Genomic DNA, 27547 nt, shown 5'->3' with positions numbered 1-27547 from the left:
CAACACAAGGCTACAGGGTTGTTTTTACCTTGACTATGTGGCCTTCTGGGGCATAGATGACCCAGCGGCAAAGGGTGTTGTTGCTGTAGGTCTGGGGGTAGGCGGGGCTCCGCACAGTGCCCTTGGGCTGTAGCAGCACCACTGTTCCACATTCAGCCCCTGCACAAACACAAAAGGAGAAACTGGCGGAATGGAGCCCAGCCGATGACGTTGCAGCATGGTGTCACATTTCTGTCTGGCAAGGGTCATACCGAGGGGAGCAGGGTGGTGATTTGAACCTAGCTCTTACCTTCTCCGAACTTACCACTGGTAGATGGTCCCCTGGCAGACATGTAACTATAGTAACAGTCCTATTGAGATAAGCTCTCTCCTCTCTGAGGAGCCTATCTAAGCGGCTGCAGTGTGAAAACACACTTCTACTGGGGAAAGTTATTTTGCCTCTCAACCTGACTGGGGAACTGAACACACTTTGCAGACCAGGTGATGAAACTGACAGATCAGTTGGGCACAACCTGTGCTGGAGAGTACATTAGGGTGAAACATTTTTAATAACAGAAGTGTATGGATACATAGACGTGTAAATGAGACAATGCTCAAAAACAACATCAACAGGCATGTGAAAGTATGCTATTCAAGTGCAAGCAAGCATGTTGTTCCAAGCATCCATGCAATGTATGGTGATCGCCAACTACTGCAACTGCACAACTCATTCTGCTTTGTCATTGGACTGTCACCAAACAGGCTTGAGATTTTCTCAAGCATTGTTTTGTCCCTTTCAAGGAACTTTTTTGACTATTTTTAGAGCAAGAGAAACCAGTCAGACAGATTCAACTCACCAAAACTGTAGTCCTCGCCAACACCACTGAGCTGGATGGCAAATCCTGCACCTGTTCTGCTTACATCAGATACAAATTTCACTGTGACACTATGGGAATCTCCAATAAGAATCGGAGATGGAGATTGACCGCCACAGAATCGCCCTGGTAAGCATGGTCATAAGGTGAAACATGCAATCTCACAACCACTTGCAGAAGGTAAAAGAACAGCAAAGTCATAGTTTTTGTTACTGTTTCTCCCCCTCACCTATTCGCCTATCTTCATCCACATACACAGTCAGATGATCACTTTGGCACTGTGTGTCATTCTCCAGGTCAAACTCTAGGAACTCCAGAAGAATACGTTCACCAGCAGCAACTCGAATGGACCACAAACACATTCTGCACCAGAAAATAAAACATAAAGTGCTGTGAAAGTTTCAGACTTTGCCTTTTGGTTGCAAATATATGTAACGGAAGCAAGACCGGTTTCATTTGGTGCCGTGACCCGGATGGGAGTGAGGTTTAGGGGGGCGTGTAATGGAGGCCAGCTAGTACAGGTAAACCTCACTCCCCTGATCTTAAGAGGCACACTAGTGACTGACATTGGAGACTGCGGTCTTTAGCGTCCTTGTTAGAACACCCAGGGCAAGTAGAACCGGTGGGGTTACATATATAAGATACTTCAGATGTAACTCACTCATTGTGGTTGTAGCTTTGCCCTGAATGAGCTGGATTTCTGATGATGCCTTCATTTCCAGGTACAACTCCATCAGGTACACTGCACAGGGACCTATCCACACCTACATCGAGTTCTGTAAGCAAGTAGTCATTTATTTAAAGTGAGTTGCAGTACACTTACTGAAACTTGGGGTTAACCGGCCCACATTTTATAGCGGCCCACCAGGAAAACTCCGGATGGCCAGTCCGCCCCTTGTTAGGTGTATTGCTCGAGAGCAAAATGGTGATTGATCAGCTCTTGCTTAACCTACATTGTTTCAGTTACTAGTCTAGGACCAACTCGACAACAATACCCACCTTTCCTTAGATTTGACTTGATCCATGGCAGAAACATTAAGACATCAGTGAATACTCCAGGTGAGCCTCTTCTGGATGATGGTTTGATCTTGTTGTCATTCCAGCTTCGACCACAGCCCTTACCCCATGACGTGACCCCCACAGCCACCCAGCTTCCATCTGCTCTGGAGCAAAGGAGAGGACCCCCAGAATCCCCCTGGAGCACAGGAGGACAGATAGGAACTCAAAAAAGAGAGTTGCAAGAGCTTAAACCATCTCTGCCAACCTGAATCAATGGAGTCTCATACTGTAGGTGTTATATTCAGGACGTTGATTCTGTAAATTCAATGTCAATGTTAGGGAAACAACTTTAGTGTCCGCTTACTTGGCAGGCATCTCTCCGACCTCTCTCTGGGCCAGCACACAGGACTGTGAAGGTCTTCTGCCCAGGTCTAAGAGTTTGCAGGACATGTTTGCACTTGCTTTGCTGTAACAGGTCCAGATGCACCTCTTGAAGAACTGATGGAAGTGGCCCTCCTAAAGAGAGGATAAACCTTTTCATTATAGTAAGGGTTTGAGATATTTGATATCTTTCTCTCAGGCATTAATTGTTATTTCAGTGTTGTTCACTTCTCACTCTCAGTAATACGACCCCATCCACCAACAACACACATGGTCTTGGGTGGAAACCTCTCACCAGGATGAGGCAGACAGACAGGCTTAATGAAATCACCTGTCAAGAAAACACACATATTATGTTCATCTCTGAAAATAATTTTAAAATTCAATAGCTGATATATTGCATAAGTTGTGTTAGTCTCATAGAACGACTTGCCAAAGTGAATTCTTCCATTGATCTCAATCAAAGCGATGTCGTAGCTCATGGGAGAGGTGTGTTGATATTTTTCATGGAACATTACAGTCCTTACGTGGAAGTTCTGCTCCCCTCTGTCAACTTTTCTTTGGTTGAATTCACCTGCCACAGCCTCAATCTTGTGCAGGAAGTCCCTAGGGCAAGCAGTTATATTCAAAGGTAAGTCATTTAAGTGTTGACAGGGTCAAAAGTTACGATTAGTCATGGGTAAATGAGTGGACCTACGTGGATACACTTGCAAAGCAGTGAGCAGCAGTCAAAAGCCAGTGGTCTGTCAAGATGGCTGCAGCGCAGAAATGCGATCCTCTGATCCTAAGAGACACCTGTAGATGATTTTTGCACACTAATATAGCCACACCAACACTTGCCTTTTGGAAAGAGAATTAAAGGTGCAGTAGGTGATCTGGGAAATGCTAATGTTAGCCTGCTAGCATTGAAAGCATACAATCCCGCCTTCCCTGCAAATCGCTGTCCTAAGCCGTGCCTCCTCAAAAACACATGAACGCGCACACACAGCTGTTCTCTGCATAGTGTCACAAGAGACAGCGTTAAACTATCTCATGTCTCAAAGCACATAACATTACAATTATAATGAACATAAACAACTTAATAGCTGACTGCTGCAGATTCATTTCGGTGTTGATACTGTTGACATGGAAAGATCAGAGTCTGACTGAACAGCTCTGGGTATGTCACGGGTTGCCACCTTTTAATTAAAGTAGTTATTGCGTGAACGCAGCATAAGCTCTTTGTTTTGATCCGGTAGGAAGTGTAAAAGGTGGCCGCTGTTTGTTTGCAGTGCTCCGTGACTGACGATCTGTACCAAGGTTGCCAGGTTTTGACAACAAAACTCGCCCAATTGATACTCGAAACTAGCACAAAACTAGCCCAGTCACGTTTTTACCAGGGGTCCGCTGGTAAAAATCACATTCCGGGGAGTAAAATCTGCTTTTTGGCAGGGTTCCCCTGGTAAAATATGCATTCCAGGGCCTAAATATCATGAAAAACAACCCACAGCAACAGTGTTAAAGCAGTCCAATTCCATGGGAAAACCGCAGGCTTGGCAAACATACGCTGACAGGCAGGTAAGACATCATATTATTTCATTTGGACAATATAATAATTGGACGAACATTTTATGGTCCTACACCTTCCACAGATGATATATATTTATAAAAATACATTTCGATCGTTTAACCTAGTGATTGCTATCAGGATATGAGGAGACTTTCAGCCAGTATAACAAAAAACGTTTTTGTAGAGAATCACCTATTGCACCTTTAAGTATTGCTTTGATTCATCATGCAATTTGTAAAGATGAACAGTTACGTGCCAGCCACGGATGGGAACCTCGTCTAGCCTCTGACCCTCCAATTATTCTCAAAGAACGGTCAAGGATGCCTCTTGACTTAGTAGATCCGCACTTTGCTTCTGCATATCAAGCAACAGGACAAAAGTTTGTCATTAATCTGTGGCTTTGGAAATACAATTGAATTAAACATGTTCTTACCACCGAGATGAACAGCATAAGTCATTTCGAGACAACCCAACAAGCTGAGAAAGCCAACAAAGGTCCTGTAGGATAGTTCAGACATTGTGTCTTCTGCTGTCAAAGACTAAGATTGGGGTATTTAAATAAGTGATGGAGGAGTGGTCTTTTTGTCAAATGGGGCACTGTGGTTACCCATTAACTTTACACAGGAAATGGGCATGTTGAACAGAAGATTGCATGGTGAGTAGCTCTATCCAACTATCTAACCCAATAAACTTTATATTTTACACATAGACCCAAGGATAGAGTTTAACAGTCTACTGATATAGGAATCTAAATCCAACTTAAATATTTTGTGCATGTGTGTGTCTCATTAATCTATTGTTTCCTGCAGGGTACAAGGAGCTTCCGCAGAAAAAGGTTTTACAACTACTTGTGATTCAGCTCAAGGAGAAAAGCTCCTGACAATGATGTTTTCCTTAAGGACCAGAATGACCTTTTAATCTAAAGGTTTATTGGAAGTTGTTGGATTTTGACACTCTCAGAGTCTATGCTTAAGATTGTGTACTCACATGCGCAACAAATATATAAATTAACGAAGAGGACAATCTCACCAATTCTAGACGTCAATGAAGTGAAATGGATATTATTTGTTGTATTCTGTTTTTATCTATGAGTTTAATGTGTGTATTTATGTCTGCCGATTGTTATTCCACTTTTCATGCCACTACATGAACTTTATGTTATTGTTTTAGTACAATTCCTTTCATCTAGACACTTTCAAATGAAAGAATTGTGAATCCATGTATTAGATGCAGTTGAAAAGACAGAAATGCCGATTCACTTTGTCTTGCATGTGTCAGAGAATTTACACAAACCAGAGGTCTAGTAAACAGGGAAGCTGTTCTTGATACAAAAGACAATTGTTGCAAGATGATGGTGGGAAGCTCACCACTGGCACTGACGACACCAAACCAAACAAGGGCGAGTGTACTGTCATAAAATTGTCAACATATTTGTGCTTTTTTCTGCAGAGAACAAACGTTTAAGGCAGTTAAGCAATTCTTCCTGCAAAAATAATCTTAAACAAACTGACTTGTCAGGTTCAGTCTATTCAAACATGGCCACAAATCACCACAAAGGTAAGTTGAGGGAGAGAGAAAAAAATAATTCATATGCTATTCGAACATAACAGCCAATCGCTCCATGCAAATTTACTCTGCAGAACATTTTTGGAAGTAAAATATAATGCTCTTTTGTTCAGTGATATCCAGGGGAATCGTTTGAGCCATGTTACCTGGCAACCACAGTAAACCACAGTACAGCAGAAGCCAGAAAAACCTGAAATTCCTTGTTTTATGGAGACACCTGTCATAGATTTTCTGTTGAGAACTCACAAACCTCAGTACCAGTTTTTGCCAGTAACTTGATTTGCTCACTATATTATGTAAGTTACTAAAAAGCTTCTAAGAGCTTAAAATGAAATAAGACACACTTCAGTAAAAGCCAGAGTAATTGAGTTACACTGGATGCTGATTCATTTGCTTCTTAAGTCACTTGAAAATGGTTCAGACTGACAAGAAAATGTGAAATGTAATTAATAAATCAGATTTCGCTCATTTTTGGGGAAGTGCCATGCTATTTTTTGATGCGTCTTTGCAAATATTGCAGACCATTTAGTTGCATTGTGGGTAATATGTAGGCTAGGCTATAGCCTGTAGGTAACCTATAGCCTTTAAGGACTGTAAATGCTTAATGCTATAGGATTTTACAGTAACATTGGAGAGGCACTATGCTCCCTTGAGGGATTATGGAAAATACCCTACAATCCTACTCTGAGGGAGATACTCTTTTATACACTGTGTAATATCTTCCCAGAACCTTTCAAACTCTCGCCAGCGAATATACACTGAATATGAATAATGCTGAAATTTTTTTACGCATAGGATCATCACGAAGGGACGTTATTTCTCGCGCGTGGTGGGTTGTGACGTCGGTCCTATTCTGAAACGCATCATCTGGCAACCCATCTCAGTTCCTCTCCAGCGAAGCTAAGCTATATCACTACTGCGTTTCCCATCACTGCTGGATAGAGCACTAAAGCCCTTGGATCAACGCGCAAATATAGTGCGGGGAAAATATATTAAACATCTCAGGTAAGCGTTCGCGTGCTTCACGGTTAATTTTTTTGTTGCCTTGTTTTTCCTGAGCCCAAAATTGAGTTTGAACGTTTTTAGAGAGTGAATGCTAGCCGTTAGCACACTTTCGCATGCTGGGTTTTTAGCGCCGGTTGTGTAGGAAATCTTCCCCGAAAGACGCACCGCTGGAAAGTAATACTTAAGCTGTATTTTGTTTATATGCAGAAATTTTATCGAGAAATAGAATTATGTTTTCTTTTCAAATTGGTGACAATAAAGAGTTTTTTTTGCATAAAGAGTTTCGCATAGAGAGTGGGTAGCCTATATAAAGAAAAAATATGGGGATGTCTGTTGAAACTTATTAGACTTTTATTACAGTCTGTATTCTTTATTAATAATGTACAGTTATTGAATATACATATTGAATTCCCATATAATTGTCTGCAATTAGGCCTGTGTAATAATGTTCATTGGCATTTCCCCATATGGTTTCAAATCACTTTAAGCATAAGTAAGGAAACACTACAATTTGTGCTACCAGTGAGGTTAAAATGTAGAATTTTAGGGGGCGCGTGAGCTTCTTATGAAATGTGACGCATGTGTCATTTTGGCTCGCGCTCAGTGCTCAGTAGTGGGCATGATTGTGATTCATCCCAGTGATTCGAATCTTTTGACTCCGCTGTCCAAAAGATTTGCTCAGCTGATTCGTTCATTCACTTTTCTGCACTTTACGGCGTTATGCCTGTAGGTGGCGACAAAAGTGTCTGCTTTTTGTGGGTTTTGAGCGAGTCGTTGTGTCATTTACTCGACTGATTTGTTAAAACAACATTCGTTCGTGTACGAAACAAATCTTTTATTATAATATGTATGTCTGCAAAACTAATAAGAGACTCCGAAATATAGTATTAAAGTAGTAAATAAAATAGTATTGTTTTCCTGCATTTTATCAACTCTATACATAATTCTTGGAGTCAGTCTGATGGAGATTCACTCTCATGATTAACTGAATGACTTAAATACCCTACCCTTTTATCGCTGTTTAGTCATGTTCTTTTTCACAAATGAGATTTGTCAATTACACCACAATTACATAGTCACTCTGAGTCAGACTAGAAACACTGACTAAAGGTGTATTCATTCAGCAAGTCCAACCATTAAACTGCTCATTCCCATACTCAAGCGTTATTTTCTTGTTCCGTAGTTTTATAAGAGAGAGAAAGCAGTCATGTGCTTTAAAACGCGAGAGTAAGTGGAAAATATGAGTTCTTGGAAGTAAACAAGAATGATTTGTTCATTTAAAAGATTTGTTTTGATTCAGAACTCCATACTGCTTCAAACTGACAAAAATGACACACATTACATGATCTCTTTTTATAAATTAAACTTTGATAACCATTTTTGTTATAACAAATGTTTAGAAACTTTGTTATTGTAGTGTTTATTGTCTACTCTTTGAATATATTCAAAAACAGCAAGTCAGGAACTAAAATAACTGCCTGACAGGGTTTATTTGAACAATTCCTGTCTGTATCCCTGATTTTTCTGCTTTTAAAATAGTTCATTGCTTATTTCAGTAGCATATTTCCGTCATTTCATTTGGATGAACATCCCCACTGTTGTTTTAATGAGGATCACAAGATGCAAAGGCAGTGCAGTCTTGTGACAACACCAATTTATTTACTGTCACTGTATCTTCGATTCTGTACTTTAGTACCAAAGTCTATTGGTGTAATGTTTTACTGTGCACACAATATTCTATCCCATTAGCCTTGAGTACTTTTATTTAGGCTCTTAATGGAAAGCTTTTATGCTAAAGCACTCCTGACCACAGTCGTTCTGTTGATACAGTATTGTGTTGGTATTTGTTTACATCATCTTACTTGTTACAGTAGTTCAATTCCTCAGGTGCCCACGTGCACGGCAGTTGCCCATGTGACACATGAATTATTCAAACTGAGGATGTGGGATCTAGGATCAATTTGCATCTGGTGTACATGAAAGGGACTTGATCATGTCAGATGTTTCAATAAAGGATGCAGAAAAAGTCAGTCAGGGGTGCGTTTCTCAAAAGCATCGCAAGTTCCATTGAACTGCATTGGTAACGACGGAACTTGTGACCATAGTTGGCTTTGGGAAACGCACACCAGATTGGTGTTGTCAAAAGTACTGACTTTGGTACTGAAATTTTCAAAAATGTGACGATACCAGCATTTTGACTTCTGACTTCTGTTCTTAAACACCTCTGATTGGCCACTGTGTTCATGCACTCAACAGATATGTCTGTGATTGGCTACAATGAAGAACGCTTCAAAAACTTGTTGTAAATAGACATCTTTGACGCTTTTTGAGTGCTTACACAGATACACACAGGAGCGTTTGAAAGCAGGCCTCTATCAGCGGATATATTTGGGATCCCTATATTATATATCCCTAATATATCTGCTGATAGACGCCTGCTTTCAAACGCTCCCGTGTGCATCTGTGTAAGCGCTCGATGAAGAGTGTCAAAGATGTCTATTTACAACATGTTTTTGAAGCGTTGACAATCACAGATGTATCTGTTGAGCTCATGAACACAATGGCCAATCAGAGATGTTTTTTTTAAAAACTTTTTTTTTTTTTTTTTAAATTTCAGTACCGACTTTGTACTAAAGTCTGTACTTTTGACAACACTACCCCAAATCGGTTCTTTTGCATTCTTTCTCGGGTGAGCGATCAGCTTTCGGGGTTAGAAAATGCCAGCCTCTCTATAGGGACTGATGTCTTTTGCCCACTGTCTCAGAACTCCCTTTTTAGCTTTGCTCCCTGTACTAGTTGGACGCTGTTTAATGCCAATGTCACTGCAGAGGCAGCTTTCGGTCCTTAGTTACAGAAGTGCTGAGTGGCTCTTGGAAAGAAATCGCACTGCACATCGTCTTGTCTTGCCTTCTGGAATAATCCACCTGACCCCTACAATTAAACCGGCATTCATTAGTTTTAGATTGGCTGCTTGACCTTAAGGCAAGTGCGTCAATATAACCCATGCTTTTCACTGAAAGATTTTAAGAGACTTTTTTTGATGCAGATTTTACGCTGCAAGTCTGGAAACAGCCCAGGATTTGCTTCCATGCAGTGTCAGACTCAGGGGTGCATGCAGCTGTGGAACTTGGCACCAGCGTTATGCAGCAAACAAAACAGCACATGGCCAGCGTTCCCACAAGTCAGCGGGAACTTGTTATACTGAGTGGCCTGATAAGTTTACGGAAAGGATCATATGATGTGGCTGGATGCATCAGGGAAAAAAGTGGCAGGCTGAGATTGAAACATCATATATTGGGATGAACGTGTGTCAATTATGTTAAAGTGAGCCTTAAAATTGTTCTGATCAAACACCGAGTGAGATCAGATTGCATCCTATATTTTTTTTGATCATTTACATGCGTATTTAGGCTTGCCAACTTGTCAACTAGATTAAATTATCTAAACTGCAATACAGCTGTCTTGGAGTTTTTTTTTTATGTAATTACTAAATAATATGCGTGGAAAATGTATTTTAAAGTTGCATATCTTAAATGATAAATGTGTGTATATAATGTATATGTATGGGTCAATGACGCGACAGTTTTTTTTTGTCCAAAGGCCTTAATAATAATAAAAAACAAAGATATGACATCCAAAGTATGTAAGGTAGTACGACTAGATCTTTTTTTTTAATCCAAAAGGTTTTAATTATATTTTGCTACATATAAAGGTATTTTGAAGTGTCAAAAGGTCATTCAGTTTAACCGTCCAAAGGCCAATACAGCCATTTCATTTGTGATTAAAATATCTTAAAATGTAATAAATGTATATATTTTTTATTCTGCCATGATTTTATATCATCATATATCAACATGGTGCAAAATGGTATTAAAATTATGTGTAGAAGTTGTTGATTTGCTATAAGAAAGAAAGTCCGGAAAAATGAATTTCATTGATGTCATTCGGAGTAACCAATTTAAAGGGGCCATTTTGGATCAAGTCATGCGGTCAATATCATGTGACAGGATGTGTCATCATTCAGACACCTGCAAAGGACCACATGGTCGTGATGCAAAGTAACTAACTCTCTTAACTATTTGAAAAATTCATGTTTTCACTTGCTCATATGCATGTCCCGAAACATCAGGTAATTTGGCACAACCGCTATAAAACATGGAAAATGTTGTAATATTTAAAAAACTTAATATAAAATGTTTGATTGTCCTTTTGCTAGCTAGCTAACTAGATATCAGCCTGTTAGCATTTTTTTTTTTTTTAAATATCATCATTCGGTATAACCAAAAGTGTAATTCAGTAAAACCGAAATTTTGGTTAAACTGAATGACTTTTTTGGTGACAAATTTTGTCCATCTTGTAATAAATGACAAAAGCAGTGTTAATTGATTATAAAAACCACATAATCTCATTGTTAACACTTAATAAAACTTAAAAATTACATTATATTTTTTGACACTTTATAAAACATTCATTAATGACCCATATATATATATATATATGTGTTGTTTTTTTTTAATAAAAATGATAAAAATCTTTATAAAAATTCCCACTGACAACAAATTTCTGAACAGTAGTGCATGTGAATACTAACGAGCAAGTACAAATCTGAAGTAGAAAAAATCTTTATTGTTATTTGATTACATATTAACCCAGTATCTGCGGTGGATGAACTGTATTGGCTTGTAATCAGTGGACAAGAGATAAGAATAGATAAGAATAATAAAGCTGTGCTTTTTGTTGTGATTTTATTACGCCATTAAAGTAGTCCAATCAATTAGTGATATGTAAAATATTTTCCATCGATGCACCTAAAGGCCATTTAGAAGCACTTTTATTGACCCAGCTGCGGTCTTGGATAGTAATACAGCACCGCCTCTCAAGTGCATTACACATTTTTCAAAAGTCTCCGGTGATTAAGACTTGAATGTCATGCAGTAATTGTGGACTGAGATCTTGTCAGGATAGGAAGGAAGTGACCTCCATGAAATATAAACCGCAGACTGACGAAACTGCACGATTTCTGAAGCAGCGGCTTTGAGCTTCTTTACAGTTCTCTATTTGGGTGAGATCCCTTGTGAAATGTGTGTATTTGCAGCGTGACAATGTTTCTCTTGGTCTTTTACAGGGGTGTAACAGAGGAGGGAAGGTGCACTCAGGATGGTCACCATTCCAGAGTACTACGAGGGGAAAAATGTTCTCATCACAGGGGCCACAGGCTTTATGGGGAAAGTACTTCTGGAGAAGCTGCTACGCTCCTGTCCCGGTGTCAAAGCTGCCTATGTGCTTGTCCGACCCAAAGCAGGACAGGCACCCGATGCCCGTATCGCTGACATGATCAACTGCAAGGTAAGTGGAGGCCTGGAAGATTGTTGGAGACCTTGGTTTCGCTTCTCAATTCGGTTTAGTCATTTTAGTTTTAGTTTTCTGAGTTATACATTTATCATAAAGCAAGGCGATGTAGAAAATAAAAGCCTGTATTTTTTTCAGCATTTGAACTGATTTTTTTTAATCAAGTGAACAATCATTTCAACTAGGGCAGCCAGTTGGAATCAAAATGTTTAATTCAAGAAGTAAACTTGTTAAATCTATTACAGTTCTACTGCTCCTATTTTGAATAAAAATATTTAAGGAGTTATGCAAGCAAATGTTTCATGGATAATGAATCAAATAACTCTGAACTGAGGTTTACATCAGAAACTATTAAAACCAGAGGCTTCTTTACAAATAAAATTATTTGCTGTGTTATTTTAGTATTATTTACATATAGTATTTATTAATATTTTGAATTAGCCTATTTAATGTTTTCAATTTTATTTTAGTAATTTTATGTGCTTTTGTATAATTTTAATTAGTCATTCTTATTATTTTATTAGTTATTGTTATTCTATTTAGTGTATACTTTTTTTTTATTTTAGCTTCAGTTTTAGTAAATTTAGTACTTCAACTTTGTTTTTTAGCAACATTTTTTAATTTAATTTTTTAAAGTTTTCATCTAATATCTTTATATTTCAGCTTTATTTCAATTACTAAAAATGATTTTAATAATTTTAAGTTTTAGTTAACAATAACTGCACTGATTATTTGTTATGCTGACAAACTGGATTGTATTTTTTTTGTTGTGCTCTATTTTTTACATCAGTAAATTATTGTAATGCATGGTAAAAAAATTTTTTTAAATGACATTGTTCAGTATTGATGTCCATATACCTCATATTTGTATGTAAAAAAGACATGGTAGCATGTCTGTCAATTTTTTGAAGTTTGATAAATGGCAATTTTCATTTTTAAGACAAGGAGGGATCGTGAAATTAGTCTATTAACAATGACGTTCGCTTAATAGGCACATAAAAAGTCCATTAATATTTGTAATTTACATTATTTTTTTAATTGCCTTTTTATTGTGAATATAGCACATTTAGTCCTAATTATGGGTAGTTGATTTATATTTATTTATAGGTTTCTTCTAGGGAAAAAAAAGTTCCTCAGAAGTATGATGAGGATCCTCTTCCCAGCAGCATAAACAAATAACTTTTTAAGGAGTTTTCAGCTTCTGGATTCTCTTAATGCAGTTGAAATCATCTTAATATTTAAAAGTAGGGAATAATGACTAAGCCACAGATGCAATATTTAGATAACATCTATGTGACATCAGAGCATGTAGGTTTGCAGTGACTCTCAGGAAGCTTTGAACGCTGTAGATTGCTCTGATAAGTATTGTCTCTCACTCTGTTTGCTCTTTACACAAAGTTATTATAAATACATCTGGCCATATCTAAGTAATGTTGATAACATTGTTTAACAGGTTGTGCGTGACAGAAATTCATATCACTGACTGTGATATGTGATGACTGTGAAATTGATCTTGAGCCTTTGGATGTTTCAGCTTTTTGACAGGCTGCGGGAGGAGCAGCCTGATTTTGCAGAGAAGATCATGGCAGTCAACAGCGACCTGATGCAGCCAGATCTGGATCTGAGCACGAAAGACCAGGAGACCCTCACGGGCTGCGTTAACATTGTGTTTCACTGCGCTGCCACTATCCGCTTCAACGAGCCTCTGAAGTAAGCCAAAATGTCCACCCACAGGATGACACAAATCTACAGCTACAAGTTTAGATGCTTCTGATTATTTAGGTGTTTGCATCACAGGAAGCACAGGAGCCATTTACACAACACTAAAAACTTTTATTTTTTATTTATTTATTTTTTTTCAACTAAAAACGGAAAAATTTGTATGCGTTTTTGCCAGTCAATCACTCAAAAAAATAAACTTTCACTGTTGTTAGTTTCACTCAAACCACCCTTGTTCACATTACTTGAAAACTCATCTAACTACATGAACTTAATTTAACTGCATTGTTTCTACTAAAAATGAGTATTGTCAGCTTTACTTAGTAAGTGTTTCTTCAGTCAACTTAACATTGCTGAGTGAAACGCACAAATTATTGTTGACATAACTAACTGTGCAGTGGATCTGTAGTTCCCAGCATGCTTTTTAAGGGACTGCATTAGGAGAGTAAATGTAGGGATTAAAGTGTTATTTTATGTGTTTTTCAGTAAAGGGAAAGATGTTGTTAGTTTATGTTAGTGTTTAATGTTCAGTTATGTTGGACATTTAGAGTAGTGTCTGTAATGTTTTTGGATTTTGTGGTTACCATTATGCAGAAGAGTGTCGTCTGTGTTTAGGCTGTGCGCACTCATATATGCATGTTTGTAGGATGAAATTCCTGCGCTCAATTCAATTGAGTTTGTTCAATGAGTTATTTTTTGAGAGCATTTTGTAGAGAAAATCGTTCATTTAATAAGGTAAATTAAGTCAATAAATGTGTTCACCTTACGTAATAAACATAACATTATTAAGTAAACTGCACATATAAATATTATGTAACAGTGACATTCAAATGATTTGTATTTACTCAAAGAAATTTTGTCAGCTGTACTTGAATTTCTTTTGTTTATTCAACTAAATTGTTATTTGTACAAATTACTCAATATAGTTGCGTGGAACCACTTGTCACTTCTTTTTTTTTTAAGTAAATCCAACAGTTAATTTTTTTTGAGTGTTTATACGACAACAGCGTTTTGGGGGCCTGAAAACGCAAACTTTCGAAAATGGGTTTTAAAGTGCAAGTTTTAGAAAACGATACCGTTATTGTCTCAATGAAAACTACAAAAATGCGAATTTGTGAAAATGGTGACGTCATGCATATTACGTTCAATAATTACATTTTGACTGACAATTAATTGATGTATAGATAATTGCGATTAACAGTATAGTTTTATGTCACTTGCAGTGTCATGTATTCACATTGAACTTTAAATCATACAGTAAAATGTATCATTTAATTTAAGGCTTTGTAAACAAATATTGCTTATTATTCTTATATATTTATTATTCTATTGCTATTATTATAATTATTGTAAATTCTTATAATAATATAAGAATTAATGATGCATTAAATTTATTATTTGCATTAACAACAACAATAATAAGTAATAATAGTGCAATAAAAATTAGTTTTTTGTTTTTATTATTGCTATTATAATTATTGTTAATGCTAATAATACAACTATTAATGATACAATAAATATATTATTTGTATTATTAATAATAATGATGATAATAATAATGATAATAATGATGATGATGATGATAATACAGGTATTAATGATATAGTAAATGTAGTTAATAATAATAATAATAATAAGAAAAGTAGTAATCATTTTAATATTAAATATACACTAGTAATACTAATAGTAATAAATAATAATTATTAGTATTGAACAAATGAGTAACTAAATATTATATAATTAACATTATTATTATTATTGCTAATATAATAATATTCTGGAAAATCCAGAATACAGTTAATTATAATGAATAATTATGATGATTATTATTATTATTATTAATAATAATAATACAAATGTACTGTCATTGTTGTTTTTTATAATATATTATTTAAATATTTTGCTTTAGTAATGTATTTCTGGCCAAATTCTTCTGTCACTGTGATATTTTATCAGATCCAACCTGTACTGGCCAATTAAAATTAAATGAAACTGGAGTGGTATTCATCCAAAATGCCTGCTAAAGCCATGTATATACTTTTGTGGCACAAACATTCTTCACCTTTCTCAAGTAACACTGCTGGCCCAGTAAGGGAGACATACAATGCATATTTTATGTCATTTACAGTATATATTTGCTTAACATTGACTTATTTGGATAACTCAGTAAGTTACTCAGTAAGACTGAAACTACAGTTATTGCAAATCATCATGATAAGATAACATTTTTCGGTCGGGTGGTTTACACAAATCGCAGCAGGCTTATCTTCACATCAGTATGGTCAGATCCTCGTGCGTCTGCAGTCTCACCGCAGTGTTTTTTTCTGTCCCCTTTGCTGCAGAGATGCCATGCAGTTGAATGTGCTGGCCACGCAGAAGATGGTTAGCTTGGCTCACAGAATGAAGCATTTGGAGGTGTTCATCCACGTGTCCACAGCATACGCCCACTGTGACCGAGAGCTCATCGAAGAGGTGGTCTATCCACCACCTGTCGATTACAGGAAGCTTATAGACACACTTGAGTAAGTCTTTCCAAAACCCTCTTCTTGTCTTTGGATCCTCAAACAAAAAAAATAATGTTGCTAGCATTTAAGCTATTTCAAGGAGGATTAACTAGATGCAAACCTTTTTTGCTTTCCCTCAACTTCCTGTATTTGTACGACACTGACAGGTGGATGGACGACAAACTTGTCTCTTTAATAACACCAAAGCTGTTAGGTGAGCGGCCTAACACATACACGTACACTAAAGCCTTGGCAGAGCACCTCGTCCAGCAGGAATGTGGAAACCTCAATATCGCCATCGTCAGGCCCTCTATAGTCGGTGCCAGCTGGAAGGAACCGTTTCCCGTAAATATGCTCATTTCCATTCTCCCAACGTAATTAAAAAAAATCTTGCCTGGGTTTTGAACTCCACTCTTTCTTTTCCACTCTGTCAAAGGGCTGGATTGATAATTTCAATGGCCCTAGCGGGATATTCATCGCTGTAAGTACCTACTTTGTTTTTTTAGAGCATTTGTTTACTTTTTACTGCATTTGTATGAATGTTTATTAATACTTGATGTTAAAAGCTGTTTTTTTTTTTTTGGTTGTGCAGGCAGGGAAGGGGATTCTACGAACAATGAGGGCTTCAAATAGCGCTGTCGCTGACCTTGTGCCAGTCGACGTGGTCATAAACACCACTTTGGCCGCTGCCTGGTATTCCGGTTCCCAGAGGCACGCTAGGTCGGACAAACACTCAAACACCAACAGGCACACTAAATCCCTCATGCACAGATCACTGGAAAATAAAGTCATGGAATAGATTCCGCTAGTTTTCTGACAGTGTCGTTTGCCTCCATTGCAGGCCGAGAAATATGTTGGTGTACAACTGCACAACGGGCGGGATCAATCCTTTTCACTGGGGTGAAGTTGGTATGAATCACTTTTTTTAAACAAATCGCTACATTACTCAAATGTCCACATTGGCCTTCAGTGCTTCATTTTCCCATTTCATTTTTGCTCTCGACTACAAATCGAAGAACTTGTCACGTTAAATGAATGAGCTTGTCAAGTTTGAACATGCGTAACTGTATATTATGGGCGTTAGCTGGCTCATTCTTTTGCTCTGTATTTTATGGGAACGGATTTAACTTGGATTTCAAAATTGAGACTTAAGCAAGTTTTCAGGTTTCCACTAAAGTGAAGTAGGGTGGGGAGGAATGAGTTATAATGTAGTGGTACTGTTTTATGAGCAATCATTGTTGTTGTTTTTTCCTTTCATCACTTTATGGAAGAAGTGACATGGCAACAGAGTAAATCTGGGTCCATTATTATATTATATTTTATTTAGGGATTAATCGTGATTAATTGCATCTAACATACCACAAAATGTGCCGTATATGTTTTTTCTTTTTTGTATGAATATATAAAATGAGAGAGAACTTAGTGTCTGATTTGTTTACTGTGTGTAGGGCGAGTGACGCAACTGCCTTTTAACTAAGCTTTTGTTGGAATACATGTCAATGTCATTGTTACTGTTTGCACAACAAACATGTCTCTAGTGAACTCTTAAAACAGGTCTGACTCAGTCTATCACTGTGATGAGTGACTGACATTCAGTGAGACTGAAAATATTTATATCTATTTACAGATATAAATAGATATTAGAGACATTAGATGAACCATGGTACAAGAGTGTACTGAACCATATTGTTCACATTTTCTACTGGAACCATTTCATCCCTGATTAATTAATTAATATACAAATGAATGTTTAGTTATAATCAGCATTGGGTTGCAATCCAAAGGACTCAGCAATACGGATTTCTTTCTTTTGTCTTTTTTTTCCTGCTCTCTCTCTCTCTCTCTCTCTCTATCTATATATATATATATATATATATGTATAAAATAAAGTAAAAATGATAAAGTTAAAAAAAAAAGATAAAGTAGTCAATATTTGAAGTGGATCAAAAAAGGTTCATCAAAGTTAGGTTGACCAGACATCCTGTTTTTCCCAAGACAGTCCCGCATTTCAGCTCTATTTTTAGTGTCCCGAGTTCAAAAAAATTTCATCTTTCCTAAAATTTTGTTACAACTAGGTATTCATAGAACGAGTAGTAGTAGTAGTGTTCTGTCACGCAAGAACAGCCCAATCAATTCGTCATACAACAAAATTACCATCCAATCACAATTTGTTAAAGATTAGTGAAGGCAGTATAGGCGGAATCGCGCTGAATGACACAGACCAAAAGCGTTCTCTCTTTCTTGCGCACGATCACAGTTCTCTCAGACAGCGCGCAATCAGTTCTCCTTGTGGCTGAATGGTCAAATGCACACATAATTGTCAAAATGTCCATCGTTTGGAGTATCTTACGTAAATACAGTCGGTTAAGGCTTATGTAAACAGGAAGGATATGTGTCAGTATATTACATCCATAGATTCGGTCTTAAAGGGACAGTAGCCTAATTAAATATTTGTCTGTCATGAATGTTAATAAAACAACAAAAGATGTTAAATAAATGTGTGTATATCGTGAAATAAAATTTCTCATATCATGGTCATATTGCCCACTCGTCCCGTATTCCACCATGAGAAATCTGGTTACCCTAATCAAAGTTGTCCTAAGAACTAAGTTTTAGGACAAAGAAGAAGGTTTTAGGACAACTTTGATGAAAGGTTTTGATCCACTTATCCAAGTATATTAGTATTTAGTATATAGAATTTTACTATTATTTATGTAATAATTTTTACCTTTTTGTTTTATTAATTTGAAGTAAATTACAGTTCTGTTAACTGGACCGAAAAACTCTCATCATCGTCATTGTTGAGCCCTGGCTAATTACTAAGCTGAATTTTACAATATAAATGGGATGATGCTTTAAACATGATCCTAAAGGCCCCGATATACTTCAAACGAAATCGAAGAACGAACTGATGTGACGTAATTTCGAACAAAATCAGGCCGAAACGAAGTTTGTTTAAGTTTGTTTTGAAAGTTTGAAACAGCTTGCCAATCCGGAATTTCTGGAAAAGTTTTTTTCGTACTACCTTCGTACTACCATTGGTCCGTGGCCATTACGTAAGGTAGGTGTGCGCTGAGGCTCCGCCTTCTTTCACTCAGAAAATCTTTTCCAGTACATTTCTCCTCTCGAGTCTGTAGAAGTCAAACATGAACACTGGAACATGAAGTTGTACTTCTGATGAAATGAGAGACTGTTTAATACGGTAAAGCTGCTTGATTTTAAGCACTCTTTTATAAAGTGTTATAATATAAACGCAATGTGATTTTACTTGAGTGCTGAATTACTGAGCTTGTGCAAATAAACATATCCACGTTGCCATGATTAGACGCTTTTCTTATGCTTTATTAAAAAACCCTAGCTAGTTTCTCAATTTAGTTGTTGATTTTGTTACTGAGAGGTAAGCGCGCAACATTTTTACATTCATCTAACCGTCGCTCTCAGCAGTGTGGGCGGCGTCAGATGTTCGATTACAGTATATCTCTGCTCACGTATTTTGAAATTCGTTTTACCCCTCAACGAAGAACAAAAAAGAACTTCGCTTGAAGTATATCGGGGCCTTAATACTATGCTAATTAAATAACCGTGATGTTTAAGAATATAAGAAAAACCCCAGAAAAGGTCAGAATGTTGCTTTTTAAACCTGAACCAAGTCATGCGCACCTGTGCCGTTTACTGTTGAACCCGTTTTTGTCTCTTAGAGTACCATGTTACATCTACTTTCAAGAGGAACCCCCTCGAGCAGGCCTTCAGGCGGCCAAATGTAAATCTCACAACCAATCACCTTATCAATCAGTACTGGATTGCTGTAAGCCACAAGGCGCCAGCATTCCTATATGATCTCTTCCTCAGGATGTCAGGAAGAGAGCCCAGGTAAATCCGACTGCTTCGTCCCGCTTCCTCCCCCACGCTTCCTCCTCCACGCTCGGTCTAGCCATCACGTGTCGTTCTCCGTGTCTTGGGCAAGGATGCATAACCCACTCGGAGACTGGGTTCTGCACGCTTCCCGTCCACGTGTGTGCTTAGCCGTGTGTGTGTGTAGCTCTGTGTTTAAAATGCTCTCGTATGTTGTATGCCTGTATTCCTTTTCACAGAGTACTGCATAAACATGACGTTCAAGACCAACCCCTTAGAACAGGCTTTCAGACGCCCCAATGTTAACCTGCGATCCAACCCTTTTACCAATCAGTACTGGACCACAGTGAGTCACACCCTTCCTGCCCTGCTGTATGACGGGTTTCTCATGTTGACGGGTCAGAAGCCCCGGTAAGGTCCTCAGTGCCCGCTTCTACCCCTTTGTCCTCCCCCTTCCCCTCCCTCACCTCCACCACTGGGTGTTGGGTGCGTGGTGTGGCATGGCCGGCCGGCGGGCTGGGAAAGAAAACGCCCAGCCTGGCTGTCTGCTCGACTTCATGGCATCGGACAAACGCTGCTGGCAGGCTACCGCTTAAGTGCATGGAGTCCTGCACGTTTTTTTTTTTTTTTTGGAAACGGAGATGGATCCATCCCATAATTCCATCTTTATCTTATTATGTTGGTTTTCTTCTTCTGAGCCATGCCATTAAGTCTCCAAGAGAGGTCTTTTAGTCTGCTCTTGTAGCACATGAAAACTTAGTGGAAGCTGGGAATGATGGTTTGATCAACAGCCTGTACTCACCAAGCAAGTCGGAGTGCTCCGCTCAGATCAGATACGGACAGTTTGCGCTGGAGTTTTCTGTCAAAAAAGCCAAACTGATCAGAGAACAGCACTCATAAGTAAGAAATGGGGCCAGGTACCAAACTCCCTGCTCTAGGAATTGGTTTAAGACAGGGGTTTTCAAATTGGGGTCCTAGACGCCTGCAAGAAAATTGGACTTTTTACTTTTTTTAAGGAGTTTCAAGGTTAACTTTCAACCATATACAAATTTTACAATTATATATTTTTTTAAATATATTTAAAAAATAAATATATTTAAATAATATTTTAAATATATTTAAAATATTAAATAATATATTTATATGTATATTTATATATCTATATATTTTTTAAATGAATGTAAATATTTTTTAAATAAATTATATAAATATTTATAATTATAAAATAATTATGAATATTTTTTTAAAAATTCACAAAAAGATGAAATGTCAATTTTTTTTTATTTTTTTTTATATTACAATTTCATTTTAATTCTAAGATTTTTAATCTGTTGAATTAAAATGTTTCTCTTTCAGTTTCTCTTTATCTAACTTTCCTCTAATAGTGGGTAGAAAAAAAGATTGTCAATGTAATACAAAATACATATTTTCCAGAGAATATTTGATGCTGCTTTTTTTACGGTGACAATTATTTAATTATTAATTCATGTCTTACTGTTTGTTTTAATATTTTTTCACACAATGTAAATGCTTCTTTGTACATAAAATATACAGCTGCCTGCATCTATTAAAACGCTGGTCCTTGGTCATATTTGGGGACCTAATTTGAGCAATAAAAGTTTTGAAAGCCCCTAGTTTAATCCACTAAAATAAAATTACAAGGATCTGTCCTTCTGATTTTACATAAAAAATAAGATTGAAGCATAAGTTTGATCCAATTTGATCCATTCATGCAAAAATGCTTTTAATTGCAGGGAGTAGGTGTGTTTGGTATCTGGAGAAGGTTTGAAATTGATTTTTCAAAGGAGTTGTTCTAATACGATGCATGTAGTCATCCCCTATCCAACTGATCTTGATGGGAAACTGGGCATTTCTGGACATTTTTATTCAACTTCAACAGTGCTTTGTTATACAAGGCCTGATAAAATTTGGTCTACATCTGGTACAGTTTATAGATGTACACAAAGAAACAAACAGAAAGAATCAAGAATCTCAAATACACAAATGCGCCCAGGTGCCCTCCAAGATCCTTCAGTGTCTTTTAACCGTGTGAACTTTGCTCAACCAAACCATAATGGGAATCCACAGTTGTGTTTGCCAAAGTTTTGTGGTTCAGTTCTGCAGTGGGATCTAACCTGAATCAAATTAACTACAGGATGAATGGGTCGAAGAAATTGACTAATTGAGAAGTATTTATTTATTTTATGGAGCCCATAAAGCAGGGGTGTCCAAACTCAGTCCTGGAAGGGCCACTGTCCTGCAGAGCTTAGCTCCAACCTGCCTCAACACACCTTTCTGGAAGTTTCTAGTATGCCTAGTGAGACCTGGATTAGCTGGTTCAGGTGTGTTTATTTGGGGTTGGAGCTAAACTTTGCAGGACAGTGGCCCTAAAGGAGCAGGATTGGACACCCCTGCCCTAAAGAGACCTTTGCAAAAAATAAAAAAATATACAGACTTGCGTGTGCACACACATGTTTTTACTGTATCCAAAATTGCACTTTTACTGTACCAAATTTTTTTTTATGAACCAGTACATGTAGCGTATAGGACAGTGCACACTGAGCCGCCAATATTGCTCCATCAGCCTATTTCACAGTGTGGTTTCTCGGCTGCCACAGGGTTAAATTTAAGCGGACACAAGGCCTTGAAATTAGAGGTACTGCCTTAATGAAAGCCAAATTTTGAGCCCTTTTCATTGTACCAGGTTTTTTTTTTTATGGATCCTCAAACTTGGCAAATAGGACAATGCACAGCTGTATTGCGCCATCAGCCCATTTCGTGGCGCAGTTTCTTGGCCGCCACAGAGGATGCGTTAAAGAGGACATAAAGCCTTCATATTAGAGTTACTTCCCTAATGAAAGTCAAATTTTGAACAAATAGATCTCTATTAATTCATGCACATCCATGCTCTCATTTTCTTTATATTAAGATGGCAGTGATGCACAAAGGAAATGGGTTATAGTAACCTATACGTAAATCGGAAACACATAAAAAGTTTCTCATGCGCACACGAAAGTCTGTGTTTTATATATATATATATATATATATATAAATTTTTTTTTTTTTTTTGCAAAGGTCCCTTTAGGGGACCTTTTTTTTTTTATTTATTTTTGTACTTTATTTACTGAATTTCTCTCTATTTGGGAAAGCTAACCAATAGAAGCCTGTTTTTTCCTCATAGTAAAAAAAAAAGATGCAACTTTTTCTCGCAGTTATTACTTTTAATGTCTGACAATGTGAATTGACATCTCATAATTGCAACTTTAATTGTAACTTCATATCTATCCATGTGAATATTTCATATTTTAAACTTGATCTGACAGTTACCCGTTTTATTTTTACTCTGAGGGCAGAAATGGGCTTCTCTAATAACCTAAATTTTTTTTATTTACTAAAACATGGCATAGAATTAAATGTTATGCTACTATTGCCGAAGTCATTTACAAGCTGTGGTTTCTTAAAACTATTTTTGTAGTCTGTCACCATCTGCTCTCATTAAACCGTATGCCCTTTCAGGGATTAAATGAGAAAAAAAGGCACAAACTCCACTCCCAGCCCTCTTCAATGCTCATCTGATGCTATGTGTCTCTTCTTTTCTTCCGCTCACTCCCTGCGTTGTTTCCGTGGCGACGCAGGATGATGAAGACAATTACTCGGTTGCACAAGGCCATGATGGTGCTGGAGTACTTCACTAGCCACTCGTGGGTGTGGAACACGGACAACGTCACCATGCTCATGAACCAGATGGGAGCTGAGGACAAGAAGGTGTGTGTGTATATGTACTATTAATACACTCACAGTCTGGCGTTGGCACAGTTAAATCAGCTGCATCTGTGACTGTGAAAATTGTGTCAGTACAATTTGAAAATCTGAGGCTTTGTCTTTTGTGAATGAAACATTCATTCAAATTCATCACTGACTTTTATCAATGCTTGAACTTGAGAGTTGAATGTCCTTTTTCTGCTCAGGTATTTAACTTTGACGTCAGGCAGTTACACTGGGCAGAATACATGGAGAATTACTGCATGGGCACTAAGAAGTATGTTCTCAACGAAGAGTTGTCAGGACTCCCAGCGGCACGCAAACACTTGAACAAGTAAGTATTGAAGTTCTCTAGGTTAACACAATTAGTTACTTTTTTAGGGAGTAACACAATATTGTAATGCATTACTTTTAAAAGTAACTTTCCCCAACACTGGGTACCATATTGGTTACTGGCCAATATTACAGATTTATTTTTATCAGTTGATATTGCATATCTAATTTTTCATCATCTGAGGCTATGTTCAGACTCCTGGCAAATTTTTAGGAATTTTTAGGCAAACTGTCCGCACTATTAATTGCCAGTGATGCAAAACTTATGGAAGATTGTTTCCGCCATGGAATTTAAAAAAAAAAAAAAAAAAAAAGATAATTGTGACTTTTTATCGCACAATTCTGACTTTTTTTCTCACAGTTTTGGCTTATTTTCTCAGACTTGTGAGATAACTGCAATTGCGAGTTTTAAAGTCCAATTCTGAGGGAAATCTGGGAGTTTATATCTCACAATTCTGACTTTATATTTCACAATTGTTTATATCTGCGACTTTATATCCCGCAATTCTGACTTTATAACACGCATTTGCGACTTTATATCATGCAAATCTGACTTTATATCTCGCGATTCTGAGTTTATATTTAACAATTGTTTGTTTATATCTGGCAATTGTTTTATCTGCAACTTTATATCATGCAAATCTGACTTTATAATTTGCAATTGCAACTTTTTATCATGCAATTCTGAGAAGAAAAGTCAGAATTATGAGAGAAGTCACAAGTTACCTTTTTTATTTTTATACAATGGCGGAAACAAGCTATCATACTCCTTTGTCGCACAGGAAAATGCTGAAATCTTTGGACATACCATTTGAACACCATGTGAATACTTCCAACATTTCCGTCTCGAGTTTTGATTTTATCGTTGTGTCTCGTTAAGAGTGACGAACAAGACAGTTTGAAATCCGATTTGAGCAGCCAGAGTGTCCAGATTGAGACGTTTCTGTGAAAATCTGATTGAAATCGCGTTTCAAACCACCTCCATATGTGGTTTGAATCAGATTTGGGAAAAAAATCCGGTTTCATGTTTTGTTTTTTTGCTATCTAGACTTTGAAAAACCCATCTGGATAAAGTCTGGATATGCAAAAAATATGATTTTTGCTGGCAGTCTGAACATGGCCTAATGCTCACATCTTTAAAAAAAAAAATAACACTGTTAAATAGAATCTAAACTGAAAGGAATTGGCAAATCTCAAAATAAATACTGTACATTATAATGTTTTAACGCTTAAATTCAGCATTTCAAATAATTAATTTCAGTTTTCTGTTTTCTTTAATCTATTTAGACAAAATGGTATAGAATTTTAATATCAGCCATAAAACGAAAATAATTATCGACTTGTCAAGTATACATTTTAAGTGGAGATGACACTAATATGAAATTTGATAACATTTTGAAAGATATTATATGATTTTTTTTTTTTTTTCTTTTTTTTTTCTTTTCTTGTAGGCTGCGGAACATTCGCTATACTTTCAACACCATCTTGGTAGTTTTGATCTGGCGCATCTTCATCGCCCGTTCACAGATGGCCAGAAACATCTGGTACTTCGTCGTCAGCTTGTGCTTCAAGTTCCTCTCCTATTTCAGAGCCTCCAGCACCATGAGATACTGAATCCACCCCAACTGTCCTCCCCCCCCCCCCCCTCTCCCGATGGCTATGCACACACTCCTGCTTTGCGACACTCCGGACTCTGAGGGTCAAGCGTTCGGGCATAGTATCCGCTATCCTCCCCTCCCGCGCAGGTGCGCCCTCAACATCACGGTGCAAGTGCACTCAACTGCTATGTAGAAAGCATGAATTTTCAGGGCTCGAGGTCTAAGCTCTCTCAGCACAATGAGAGCGACTGCATTTGTGCCGAGCGTGTTTAAGCACTTACTGTACCTGTTCCACCTCCTGAACGCAAACAGGTTGTGGGCGACGCTTGATTATTATGGTTTACATACTTGCTCATGCTTGTTGCCGGCAATGGTCCCTTTCCAACTGTAATCAACGAAGCACAAAGAGAAAAAATGAGATGGCTTTGTCTCAGCTCTGTGCCTACAATTCAAAAATGATCTTCATCATGTGCCCAGTGTCTTTGTTAAATTCATCTCTTTTGCCTTACTTCTTTCCAATGCCTCTTACCCTCTTCAAGACAAAGGTAATTGACTTGTCACCAAATAATCTTAAGTGTCTGATTCCAGGCCTTATGTTTGTCTTTACACATTCTTCTTTAGTCAATTCCATGTCATCTTGAAATATATTTTTGCTAGTTGACCTTAGGTTGGGGGTTTCTTGTTTTTGTGAAAGCAATCAGTCGCTTTTATTCAATCAGATATTAATGAAGCAGGCTTGTCCGTTTTCCTAAAAAAAAATGCTAGAAAACGCAAGCCTCGGGTTTTCACACGCTTAAACCTGTTGCCTTTTATGAATAATGAGCCTCATTAATAAACATGAGCAGAACGGTTTTGAATCGCTGTTGATGTTTAACGAACAATTTACAGTTTCGTTCCGCTCAAGTTTCATGAATGAAGCGCGATTATTGTCTCGCCATAACTTATTAGTGTTCAGGTAATGGACGTTTGTACATAAAACATGTTATATTTTGCGTAAATCGCTAAAGCTGTCTGAGAAAACCGAATATGTCGACTTTCAAAACTCGCGTATAAGCTTTACGCTAATTTATAGCGTCTTTACGTTCTTCAGCGCTTCGATTCCATATCAGAGGGTGATGGTTCATTTTAACTGGATTATGTGTTTTTCTTTCCTTTTTTCACCCGATTTATTCTGTGACCTGTATGAATGTTGATGTAATGTGAAAGAGCTAATGGATGTATGTTTTCTAAACCATTTCTGTACTTCTTTTGAGATAAAACACTGTAATTTAACATTGTCTGCTACCAAGTGTTTTCCATGATTGAGATAAATAGGAAGTGGTTGTTTATGACAAGTGAAAAGAAGAGATGCAAAAGCTGCTTTTATGGTCACTCGTGCTTCGGATCACAATTAATGTCAAGTTACGTACCAGCCGAACTCTTTGCACAGCTTAATATAATACCAGGAAATGCTAGTTGATGGCTCGTTACTAACTGTGTGGATTATAGATTAACTATTCTGTCTTTTATATTAACAGTTAAACTGATAAAAAAATTATCCCTGCCTTCATTTCAGCGCATCTGTATTTTTATGTGGGAGTTTGAGTGGAATAGTGATTTTTGAAAACAAGTTATGTGTATTCAGGGCCTATCAAGAGTATTTTTTTTTTTTTACCCCAAAATAGGGTAAAATAAAGGAAAGATATATTGCAATGTAAAGTATAGTAGTCATCTTATCTTTGTAGTTTTCTTTGTGATGGGTAAAATTAGGCATCATTGGTATTTTTGTCAAAGATCACTTCATGTTTCATTTCCCTCAGCATTTTATAAAGCTAATATTATCATTTCCCCTTCTTTGGTCATTATAAAATGTAAGATCAAGTCTTGACAGGACACGTGTAGTTTGTTTCCCTTTCTTTCCATTTTGTCTGCCTTATTTATATGTACTGTTCTTTTTGTTTTTTGTTAATGATCTAAAATGTTTTTTGGGAAAATTGTAATTGCCACATTAAAAAGTCAGTGGAGGGTTAAAAAAAAATCAATGGGTGCCTTTCGTTTGTAAACCAAAAGAAATAAAGAATAAACTATGTGAACTTA

The 27547-nt window shown here is 37.2% G+C and overlaps 2 protein-coding genes across 5 annotated transcripts in view; one reads left to right on the top strand and one right to left on the bottom strand.

Moving 5' to 3' along the window:
• The window catches only part of LOC127507729 (ovochymase-2-like), a 15681-nt gene extending 8348 nt beyond the window's left edge, over nucleotides 1-7333 (bottom strand). The window contains exons 1-9 of the mRNA XM_051885024.1: nucleotides 7295-7333; nucleotides 2932-3029; nucleotides 2470-2840; nucleotides 2218-2369; nucleotides 1854-2049; nucleotides 1516-1630; nucleotides 1084-1217; nucleotides 837-980; nucleotides 29-159 (exon numbers count right to left, since the gene is read on the bottom strand). Coding sequence (XP_051740984.1) covers nucleotides 29-159; nucleotides 837-980; nucleotides 1084-1217; nucleotides 1516-1630; nucleotides 1854-2049; nucleotides 2218-2369; nucleotides 2470-2840; nucleotides 2932-3029; nucleotides 7295-7333 — 1380 coding nt within the window. The remainder of the gene's footprint in view (nucleotides 1-28; nucleotides 160-836; nucleotides 981-1083; nucleotides 1218-1515; nucleotides 1631-1853; nucleotides 2050-2217; nucleotides 2370-2469; nucleotides 2841-2931; nucleotides 3030-7294) is intronic.
• On the top strand, nucleotides 6186-27547 carry far1 (fatty acyl CoA reductase 1). 4 transcript variants are annotated; one of them, XM_051884374.1, is made up of 12 exons: nucleotides 6186-6354; nucleotides 11480-11700; nucleotides 13238-13413; nucleotides 15765-15944; nucleotides 16094-16271; nucleotides 16363-16407; nucleotides 16519-16646; nucleotides 16768-16835; nucleotides 20018-20189; nucleotides 23414-23543; nucleotides 23747-23874; nucleotides 25325-27547. In XM_051884374.1, the coding sequence occupies exons 2-12, from the start codon at nucleotides 11512-11514 to the stop codon at nucleotides 25485-25487; spliced, it is 1557 nt and encodes a 518-aa protein (XP_051740334.1). In that variant the 5' UTR covers nucleotides 6186-6354; nucleotides 11480-11511; the 3' UTR covers nucleotides 25488-27547. The 4 variants fall into 4 exon arrangements, with proteins under 4 accessions (XP_051740334.1, XP_051740333.1, XP_051740332.1 ...); XM_051884373.1 differs by lacking the exon at nucleotides 20018-20189 and adding an exon at nucleotides 19625-19796; XM_051884372.1 differs by having other exon boundaries at nucleotides 16519-16673.

Source organism: Ctenopharyngodon idella, chromosome 24 (genome assembly GCF_019924925.1).
Source record: "Ctenopharyngodon idella isolate HZGC_01 chromosome 24, HZGC01, whole genome shotgun sequence".
NCBI lineage: Eukaryota > Metazoa > Chordata > Actinopteri > Cypriniformes > Xenocyprididae > Ctenopharyngodon > Ctenopharyngodon idella.
Note: the sequence above shows the minus strand (reverse complement) of the source record. Positions and strands in the feature narration are given on the sequence as shown.